General features: G+C 37.4%; 1 protein-coding gene across 2 annotated transcripts in view; it reads right to left on the bottom strand.

The window, feature by feature from the left end:
- Nucleotides 1-2,942: 2,942 nt before the first annotated feature.
- The window catches only part of Dcn (decorin), a 38,872-nt gene continuing 30,471 nt past the window's right edge, over nt 2,943-11,343 (bottom strand). For both annotated transcript variants that reach the window (XM_055627975.1, XM_055627976.1), the window contains exons 6-8: nt 10,258-10,351; nt 8,964-9,102; nt 2,943-3,595 (exon numbers count right to left, since the gene is read on the bottom strand). In XM_055627975.1, the coding sequence (XP_055483950.1) occupies nt 3,401-3,595; nt 8,964-9,102; nt 10,258-10,351 (428 nt within the window). In that variant the 3' untranslated portion in view covers nt 2,943-3,400. The remainder of the gene's footprint in view (nt 3,596-8,963; nt 9,103-10,257; nt 10,352-11,343) is intronic.

Genomic DNA, 11,343 nt, shown 5'->3' with positions numbered 1-11,343 from the left:
TGGCTATGAGTCTCAGCCTCTTCTTCAATATCTCCATCAGTAGAATTTTTCAGAGACCCTCTGTGGTAGGCTCCTGTCCTGTTCTGTCTTCTCCGCCTTCTGATGTCTATCGCGTTTGTCCTTCTGAATAAGGATTGATCATCTTCTCTAGGGTCTTCCTTGTTGTTTAGCTTCTTTAGGAGTATAGTTTTAGTATGTTTATCCTACATTATATGGCTAATATCCACTTATGAGGGAGTATATACCATGTGTGTCTTTCTGTTTCTGGGTTACCTCACTCGAGATGATATTTTCTAGTTCCCATTATTTGCAAGCAAATTTCATGATTTCCTTGTTTTTAATAGATAAGTAGTATTCTATTGTGTAAATGAACCACAATATCTGTATCTATTCCTCTGCTGAGGAACATGTAAGTTATTTCCAGCTTCTGGCTATTGTGGATAGAGCTGCTACGAACATGGTTGAGCAAATGTCCTTGTTCTATGCTTGAGCATATTTAGATATATGCCTAGGAGTTGTATAACTGTGATTTTTACTATCTGCTAGCTACTCCATGATATCTCCCATGTTCCTTTGCACCAATGCTTTGATTGCAGAACATAGCCAGCTCCTCTCAGTCACTGCTGTGAGTAGGTGTATCTCTATATTAAAATGTTTCTTGATGCATTTGTTACTTGCTGTATGTCAAATTGTTAATAAAATCCCAACATTCATCCTGTTGTATCTCAATCATTGTATCTTCTATTAAACTATTTTGACCTAAAATTCAAGTGTCACATCTTATTCATTGTTTGGTTGTGTATCTGGCATAGGCCTATTTGAATATTTTGTTGTTGTTGTTCAGGTCAAAATCCACTTTGTGAAAGTAATATTTTTGATCACTAGGAGTGACTGACTATATTTACCCAAAGCAATATGATCTCAGTTAATTGTGTGTGCTAGTTTAAAGTTAAATTCATGGTTGAAGGGACAGCTCAGTTGTTAACATGCTTGCTGGGCAAGCATAAGGACCAGAATTCAGATCCTTCACACCAAATGAAAAATATAGGACATTTAGAAAAATTTGTCAACAAACCCATCTCTTCTGACACTAAAATAATCCACTTCAGGTTGTGGTCTGTCAGTCTACTGCACACTGTTGTAAGGGAGACTCAGAGGCTACTGCTGTTTGGGTGCCTTTGATATGAGAACTCACGTTTCTCAAGTGTCAAGAAGAAACAGGATAGAAAGTTTGCCTTCTGTGTTTATAGCTGTATTGCAGGGGCCTATTCCTTGACACTTGACATCACTGGGACTTCAGTAAGAGGAATGATAAATACTGACATGTGGCCTGCAAAGCTATTGCAAGTGTTGAGTTTGACATCACGATGTGATAAACAGTAAACAATTACTATTGCTGTACCACTTGTGGCTTTCAGACTCTGATCTAGTCATAATTAGTAAAAAAAAAAAAAGTGAAGAAGAATCAGATTCATGGACCAGTGAGATTTTTCAGCAGGAAAACACAGGTGTTGCTCACACCTGGTGACCTTAGTTCAATCCCCAGAGCCCATATAAAGTGGAAGGAGGGGAAAAAACACAGAGTTGTCTCCTGATCTTTACATGTGCACCATAGAACCTCTGGTCCTCCCACACACACATTAAAATACACAGGCATGCATATTATACATACAGTAGTTCTTTGTTTAGGGATGGAATCTATGAGATGTTTTTCCTTCCCTGTCATCATGGCTATTTGTGTTGTCATTGTTCAGGTCTTGTTTAGGTTGAAGTATCATGGGCAAACTTTCCCTTTTATTTTTAGTAGACAAAGTCCCACAGAAGATTTATTGAACCTCTGGCCCTAACAATCTTTCTAACTTCTCCTTTTTCTCCTTCCCCTCTTCCTCCTCCTCTTCTTCCTCCTCCTTCTTCTGCTTCTCCAATGTTCTCTGAGCATTAGGAGCAGGGGTTGTATTTTAGATATATCCATTGGTACTGATATCCCCAAAATCAGTCCTCGTTTTCTGTATTAGTCTTCTTCTGTTGAAAAGAGAAGCCTTCCCAATAAAGGATGGGAACTACACTTGTCTGATGATAAAAAAATAAATAAATAAATAAATAAATGTTTAGTATGCTGGTTTGGCAAAAAGTGATAATGGATCCTCTTCTAAGATCCATGACCTCTCAAGTCCCATGTATTTGACTAGGTCTCCAGTATTCATCATGATTCCCTTCCTAGTTCATTTTCAAAGAACAGGTGGATTTCATACTTTACAGGCAGAAGTGAAGCCAGCCTGGGAATGAAAGGAAAGGGTAGGGTAGAGCTGAAAGAGCAGGCAGAGTAAGTTGGGGAGAGCTCTGTCTGACTAAAGTGAACTTGAAGGCTCATCACAAATCCTGGGTATAACCTTTATGGTTAAAGTCAGGTTTAATTTTCTGTCTTATGATTGCTGACAGAAAAAAAATTCCAACTTTGCAGCAGAAACAAGACATTTTCCCCATACTTTCCCACTAGGTTTTGATGTCCCAAACATTCAAGTCATAAGTTCTCCAAGCCCAGCAGCCCACTCCTAAGATGTGCTTAATTGCCTGATTTGTTAGCTGTTGCAAAATCCAACTCAAAAAAAGTTTTCCTAAGGTCAGTGGCTAAATAATGGAAAAGCTTATTTCTAATGTATCAGTAAATGCAGAGATGTCTAGAAAAGCAGCCTGGTTTATGCACGTAGTAGTGTTAAAGCTGACTTTGTACGGAAATGCTGGAAATATGCGTTCTCTATACTAGTAAGACAGAATCTGCTTTGTGCTTTATGAGCCTAATGCTGATTGTAGATGATATGTAGTGTCATTCTCCAATATAAATAAAAAGAGTAGAAGAAAAGATAACAATTTGAAAATAAATACCATAACTGTTAACTGTGCAGAAATTTCAGGACTATTTAAAATTAATCATGTATACAATATCCATTTTGAATGCATTTTGAAGTTTTTATTTTATATATTCAAATGAGTCTTTACCAATAATAAAGGAGATTAATACATTGCTAGAGTTTGGCACTTGACTTTATGTTAAAAGAGTTAATTTATCTCTATGAATTACAGAAGGTTTTGTAAAATCTTTTAAAGCTTTACTAATGGTTGATCCCTATGGTTACATCAGACTTTGATAGCTCAGTTCACCTCTACAGAAATCTTTAAAAATGATTCTGAATACTGCAGGCAAAATATTCTTATTGTAAGCAATTATTCCATTTGCATATTTGGCTTAATGCATGATAGGTCATGTGGAAAATGAATCCACAATGTGTTTTAGTTTTCAGAATGGAGCTTTTTTTTTTTTTTTTTTTTCTTTTTAGTAATGATATTGACAGATTGGGTTTGTTTTCTCCAGATTATAAAAAAAAATGTGGCTGTTTAGGAGTTACTTGTAGTTTCCAAGTTGAATGGCGCCACGCACGTAGACACATCTGAAGGTAGTGGAAGGGATCTCCCAGTACTTGACCGGGTTGCTGAAAAGACTGACTGCAGAGTAAGAAGTCTTTTTAGTGTTATATCCAGGTGGGCAGAAGTCATTTGTCCCAACATGGGAGATGTTGTTGTTATGAAGGTAGACGACCTGCAACGTGAAATAGTACAGAATGGTTATTCTCCAGATGGTGCATTGAGGTTCTTCATGTAAATATTTTTTAATATGGACCTTTTGGTGTGAATGTATTACAACTCCTCAAACCAAAATTAGTTTTTTGCCTTCTTTTCAAGAGTTGCCTTTCCTGCCTCAGTGTGCCTTGTAAGCTGCACCTCAAACATTCTAGATGCCAATGCTAAAAAGATTACAGCAACCCTTGCACTCAGCCTTCTCCCTGCTTCATCACTCAGTTCTGCATTTAATCTTCAAAGCACATACATAGCACAGCCCTCTTCATGTCTGCTCCCACAAGCCTAAGCCCCCAGGGTCTCTTCTTCAACTGTTGAAATTACTGGATGCCCTTCCTACTTTCGCCTTTGTTTTTCAAAACCCTGTTGTATTATTTTACATCCTGAAGGAATTCTAAGGAAAAAAAAAAGTCAGGCCCAAAATAAATTTAAAAGAATATCCATTTCACAAAAACAGAACCATGTGAAAATTACACCTTGCCTTTTTCAGCAGAAAAAAAAAATTACAAAAACAAGTTCTCACCAGGGCCTTCACATCTTTCAGTCTGACACCATTCTGCCCTGAGCCTGTGTCATATCCTGTCCCTGTCCAAGCCCTGTCCATTGACACACACACAGGTTCCCTCTGCTGCAGTGCCTTCCCTAAGACACCTGCACGCTTGCTGCCTTGTTTCCTTGTAGCGGACAAGCCTTCCCTCACTAGCCCAACCTGACGCTCTTAACTCAGAATTATATCTTTAGCTTTATTCACAACAGTTCTTGTTCTGCAGGGAGAACTGCATTTATTTGCCTTTTTCTGTTTTGATTCTTTAAAGAAAAAGCATAATGAAAGAGGAAGCAGCTCTCTGTGGTTATGTCTCCAGTGCTGCTATTGAGGAGGAGGGAGCCAAGAAATACATGAGATGACATATACCAGTTACATGAAATATTAACCTCAGAGCAAAACCCAAAATATTAACCTCTTAATGAAGATCTATAGAATAAGGAAGTAATGTGTAATGAACTGATCAGAAAAGGAAAATACATACATTAGAATTTAAATAAAGAATCACAAACTCCAAATATATTTAAGTATCACATTTACATAGGTAGGCCTAAAAGGGGTTTCCTTTTATCTGTTATTTTGTTTGTTTATTTGTTTGTTTGTTTGTTTTTGAGACACTCTTCCTGGGTGACTCAAGCTGTCCAACTCCAGTGCTGAGACTACCAGTGAGTATCAAAATATTACTCTGCTAATATCTTACAAACTCTTCTTTAAAAATATTGAACTTTAATTCCTCAGAATATTTCATAAAATACATTTTGTTGTCATGCTTAATGCAATGGTAATTTGTTCATACATTTTCTTAGTGTTACTGGACACCACACTGATTTAAAAACTAAAGAAACATTAACAAGCAGGCATGATGATGCATATCTAACATTCTAACACTTAGGTGATGGGGCAAGAGGCTCAGGAGTTTGAAGGCAGCCAAGGCTCTAAAGTGATATAAAAATTAAAAAAAAAATAGAAGTAAGGGTTTAGAAATAAGATTTTCAAGTGATGATTTGTATTCTATTACCCACAGGGAAATCTATATCTGTGTAGTGTTAAAATGTCCTTATTCCATTGTGCAAATGCACCACAATATCTGTATCCATTCCTCAGCTGAGGGACATCTGGGTTGTTTCCAGGTTCTGGCTATTATAAATAAAGCTGCTACAAACATGGTTGAGCAAATGTTCTTGTTGTATACTTGAGCATATTTTGGATATATGCCTAGGAGTCTTATAGCTGGATTGAGGAAGTGCTATTCCTAATTATCTGAGAAAGTGCCAGATTGGTTTCCAAAGTGGTTGTTCAAGTTTATATTCCTACCATCAATGGAGGAGAGTTCCCATTTCTCCACAACCTCTCCAGCATGTGTTGTCACTTGAGTTTTTGATCTTAGTTATTCTGATGGGTATAAGGTGAAATACTACTCAGCAATTAAAAAAAAAAAAACCAAGGAAACCATTACATTTGCAGGCAAATGGTTGGATCTAAAAAAGATCATCCTGAGTGAGGTATCCCAGAAGCAGAAAGACTCACACCATATATACTCACTTATAAGTGGATATTAGACAATATAGGATAAACATACTAAAATCTGTTCACTTAAAGAAACTAAGCAAGAAAAAGGACCCTGGGTAAGATGATCAATCTACATTCAGAAAAACAAATGGGACAGACATAGGAAGAGGGTAAACACAGGGAACAGGAGAGGAGCCTACCATAGAGGGCCTCTGAAAGACTCTTCCCATCAGTGTATCAAAGTAGATGCTGAGGCTCATAACCAAACTTTAAGCAAACTGCAGGTAAGCTTAGGGAAGAAAGAGGAGATAGAAATACCTGGAGGGGACAGGAGCTCCACAAGGAGAGCTACAAAACCAAATATCTGGGTACAGGGGTCTTTTCTGAAACTGATGCTCCATCCAAGGACCATGTATGGAGGTAACTTAGAACCCCTGCACTGATGTAGCCCATGGCAGCTCAGTCTCCAAGTGGGTACCCTAGTAATGGGAACAGGGACTATCTCTGACATGCACTCAGCAGCTGTTCTTTGATCACTTCCCCCCTGAGGGGGGAGCAGCTTTGCCAGACCACAAAGGAATGCAATGCAGCCAGTCCTGATGAGACCTGATAAGCTAGGGTCAGATAGAAGGGGAGGTAGACTTCCCCTATCAGTGGACTTGAAGAGGGGCATGGGAGGAAATGAGGGAGGGAAGGTGGGATTGGAAGGGAATGGAGGAGGCTACAGCTGGGATATAAAGTGAATAAACTGTAATTACTATAAAAATTAACATTAAAAATTTAAAATAACTTCCTTATTCATATAATTGCTTAAAGGGACAATAGCATGTAGCATTAAGGAAAAAAAGGAACCTGATAAAGTAGGATCAGATGGAAGATGAGGAGGTCCTCCTCTATCAGTGGACTTAGAGAGGGGCAGGGAGGAGATGAGGAAAGGAGAGAGGGACTGGGAGGGAATGAAGGAGGGGGCTACAACTGGGATACAAAGTAAATAAACTGTAATTAATATAAAACATTTAAAAAATACAAAAAGGAGTGGGTTTTTTTTTAATCAAAGCAATAGTTTTGACAATTGTTTTCTGGTTTTTAAATTTGGAAAATGTTGTAAATCAACTGTCTTCAGGAGACAGCATGTGACTAGATGAGCAGCACAAATTGTACTCTGCTTTGTACAGAAAGAGAGAGAAAAGGAAACGTTACATGATATTTGAAGGGTTGAGGGATGAGATATGGACAAAGGGAAGTTAGGGGAAAGAGTGATGACATACAGATATGACACTGCGCAAAAATACCTTGCATAAATTCCAGAGAATTAAATATATATTTAAAATAACAAACATTTATAAGTTTTGTGAAGTAACTGAAAAACTAAAAGGGAAATAATATGTGTGACATCCTCAGGATCTTGAAGGAGAGAGAAAATAGGATGCAGGTACTTTTAATTAAAAATATTTTTTTTTAGATTCAACAGACTTCAGAGTGTCATGCGTAATTATCCTTCTCTGTGACACACAAGAAAACGTGTGCCACGTCATGAAGCTAAGACCAGAAATACATAAAGCAAAAATGCACAACTGTTTTCTGTTGTGTTGCATTCTTTAATGTTCCTAGAAAAGCAATTCCACTATCTCTATAGTGTGTGCTAACTTGATGAGAAAAACAGTAATAAAATGGGTAAATCAGGAGGGCAGGGGACCAAAATCCAAAACCAAGCACAACGAGAACCTTTACAGTGAAAAGAATAGCTAGCTTTTTCAAGTCTTCTAAGTCACTCATTTAAAAACACACCAACCAACAAATAAAAACAAGCAACAACAAAAAACTCTCAATTCAGCCCCACTGCCAAGCACCCCACTGAAAATAATCGACAATCAAGAAAATACATCAAGTCTTTTGCTCACATTTATGTCAAACACTTACTAAACTCAATGTCACAGTTACTGTCAGTTGAACTTGGAGTTTTTGTCACAACTAAACAACAAAAGGGAGATGAGACATCTGCCTGCTAACATCTCTGACAGCAGAACAGAAGATCTGTTCATCTTGAGTCACCAGCGACATGTAGATATTATGTTATTTTACCTATAAAATGTGTCAAAATATTTTCCTTCAGACACAGTGGTTGGACTTAACACCTATTTAAGTGTAAAAAAACTTAAAAAAAAGTGTTGTGTCACATGCCTTTAATCCTAGCAGCTGAGAAGCAGAGGCAGGTGGATTTTTGCGAGTTTGAGGCCAGCCTGGTCTACATAGTGAGTTCCAAGATAGCTAGCGCTACATAGTGAGACATATCTCAAACGAACAAACAAAAAACAAGCAAAGAAAAAAACCAAACAACCCTGAAAATGAAAAAATAATGTACATAAAGCCATTAAAAAGCACTTTTTTTTAAGTGAGTAATAAACATTGAATAAACTTTTATTTTTGGTTTTATTTCTCAAAGTAGTAGTAGAAGTCTGTTATTGTATATGATTGCTTTTACCACTACTTAGTAAGTGTGATTTTTATTTGTAGATTTATAGACACAACTATCAACCCAATGGACCACTGGATCCAGTATTCCTCTCCTTACCAAGCTATGTGATTTGATAATTTGAATAAACTTAACTCAATACATTGCTTTTTTCGGCTGCTAATCTGCTCTAGCTTACAATTACTAGTTTATTCTGTCACTCATCATGCGATCATTGCCTTATACAAGGTATGCTTATTTATTACGCTGAGCTGATAGCTTCAATCCAGCCTACCTCATAGGAAACATTTGTTTTAGCATTGAGTTTCATAATACATTCAAGGTGTAGTTATTTTAAAAATTAATAAGTCATGCGCTTTTTCTATACAATAAGATATATACGTGACGATATTTCAAGTTTCTTTCTATGGAATAGCTTAAAATTTGTATCTACCTAAACTCATGTTTTAAAACTCTGATCCCAATAATGTGGACTGGAGGATGGGTCTTAGGGAAGTGGCCAGTCTCAAATGTGATTATTTCCCTTACAAGAGAGCACTTTTTTTTTCTGCTATGTGAGAATTAAAGGGTGACATCAGGGCCTCAGTTTCTGGGTGAGACCTCAGCAGAAGCTAGCCATTGATGGCCCACTGATCTCAGGGCATGAATGCTTTTCAAGCTCCCAGATTATATAATTGTTATATTTTATTATAATAGAAAGCTATGACACATTAACGATTTCAGAAGAGAGTGCCCTTCTCCCAGACTCATGCTGTGAGATTTCTCTCCAGATAGTCCTCATAAGTGAGAATGCCTTGGCATTACCTGGATGTACTTATGCTCTGCCAGCCCACTAGGCACTCTGGTGAGTTTGTTGTTTTCCAAGTGGATTTCCCTCAGATGAGGAGCGTTGGCCAGAGAGCCATTTTCCACAGAAGAGATGCTGTTGAAACTCAAACCCAACCTGCAGATGAGAGCAGAAATTGGTGTGCACAACAGTCCAGAAGCCATTTCTTATAAGGCAGTAGGTAATTGAGCAACTGATAACACATTCTTCGATTTACATCAACTGTTCCTGTCACTTGGGTCATTTTCTTTCAAACTTTCTGGGCCTAGACAAAGCTCTAACAGGGAAAGGTAACTTCTGTATTGACTTGATCACTGATAATTCTCAAAGATAAAGAGAAGTACTCTGAGCCAGGCATGCTGCAGGCCTTTAATCTCCACTCAGGGAGGCAGAGGCAGGAAGATCATTGTAAATTCAAGGTCAGCCTGGTATATAAACTGATTCCAGGACATCCAAGGCTACACAGATAAACCCTGGCTCTATAAACCAAGAGAGGGAAAGTGCGCGCGCGCGCAGGGGAGGGAGAGAGAGAGAGAGGTGTACTCTTGTGTATTCGTTTGTCTACTGTGTTGACTTGGCATAACACTACAGCAGAAACATTTCCCATAAAAATATTCAGATACATGCTTGTCAAGGACAGAGTATTCCTTGAAGACTGCCAGGCAAGCTCATCAGCTTGGTTGTTTTTTGTTTGTTTATTTTCTTATGTAATCAAGTTTTAAATACAGAGGACTTGAAACCGAGTTAGAAAGCAGACACCTGGTGATGTACAGTTAGGTAGGGCTATGAATTTTTCCTTTTGGAAGCCTGCAGTAACTGTGTGGAATGACATTTTCTGTTAAGCCTTTCAGCAAATACGGGTTAGATAATTTTGTTGCAGTTTTCCTGAAAGTAATATTTCTATGTCCATATAGATGCTTTTTGAATATATTCTCAAATTTGCGTCAACATGTTATGGTTTTTCTTAATTCTCTATGATGACACTGAATTAGAATATATTAAATGGACTTCTAAAACCTGTTTTAACTGAGCACCTTTATGAAAAATTTATAAACAACAAAATATTTACAAAGTATACAAAACATGAGACCAATCATGTTTTCTGCAGTAATTATAGTACTTCATTGAATTTTGTTAAGAAATCATCAGGTATGCATTTTACTTACCAACAATAATAAAGTGTGATAGTTTTAAAAACGGATAGAGCATTGTGTTTCTAAAAATTAAAAACACACTCCCTCATCCTTTGATAGAAAATAATGAATTTCTTACTTAGCCAAATTAACCATTCCTTTCAGGCTGGATGAATCAACTTTGGTGATCTTGTTGTTATCCAGATGCAATTCAGTGAGAGAAGTAGGGAGGCCTGGAACATTACAAAAAGGAGGCTGAATTAGCCAACAAACATTATAAATACACGATATGTTTCGATGAGGACACATACTGTAAGTTTCTGAAATTTCTGAAAATTGATTACAAGTAATTTCGGTCGTCATTTTTTTTTTTTTTGATAAGAACAATACACACTGATGTGATGTGATACCTACTGCGTTTATCTTGAAGAGACAAAATAAGAACTATGCATCGTGTGATGAATTTTTGTGCTGGCAACTACAGAACTGAAGTCAAACAAAACCTCATTGCTCTCTCCACCTGTGTCAGTGAGCTCACATTTCTGTTATTATATTAAACTTTCATGTTGTAAAAACACGAAAAGAGTAAACACTGGTACTCTAGTGGAAGGCTTATGAATTAGTGTGTCAGTTAAATCTATGTATAAATGTAAACAGATATTTCATTTACACGAATTATCCTAAGAAGCACTTGGTGTGTTGTGTTGGTGTTGGCCCTTATACCTAAATTCTTTCTTTGAGCATTTAATACTCTGCACCACAGCTGTGCAGCAATAGCTAAAACTTACATGAACCTACCCAATCCAGATAGTTTCATTGTAAGAGGGGTGTGCAGAGCCCTATAACCAAGTAACCTGCCGGATGAAGAGCCCTTGGGTAAATAATGTAAGGTCCAAACAGTCCACTGAACTCTCAACAACATTTCGTGAGTGGTTGTGAATTCCAAAGGTTCAATAAATACTACGCAATATTTGTTCTTATTTTCCTCTCTTCCTGCCTTCTAAAGGGCTGTGTGGTTACATGGGTGCTAATTATGCAGTGTTCCAGTTGAAAGAGTAGCATCAGCTACAAAGAAAACAGTGAATTGATACCTACAGATCTAGTACCTGGTAAAAACACATTTTCCTTCTTTCTTTCCTTCCTTCCTTCCTTCCTCCCTTCTTTCTTTCTTTCTTTCTTTCTTTCTTTCTTTCTTTCTTTCTTTCTTTCTTTCTTTCTTTCTTTC

This window comes from Psammomys obesus, unplaced genomic scaffold (genome assembly GCF_907164565.1).
Source record: "Psammomys obesus unplaced genomic scaffold, mPsaObe1.curated_primary_1811, whole genome shotgun sequence".
In the NCBI taxonomy this organism is placed as follows: Eukaryota; Metazoa; Chordata; class Mammalia; order Rodentia; family Muridae; genus Psammomys; species Psammomys obesus.
Note: the sequence above shows the minus strand (reverse complement) of the source record. Positions and strands in the feature narration are given on the sequence as shown.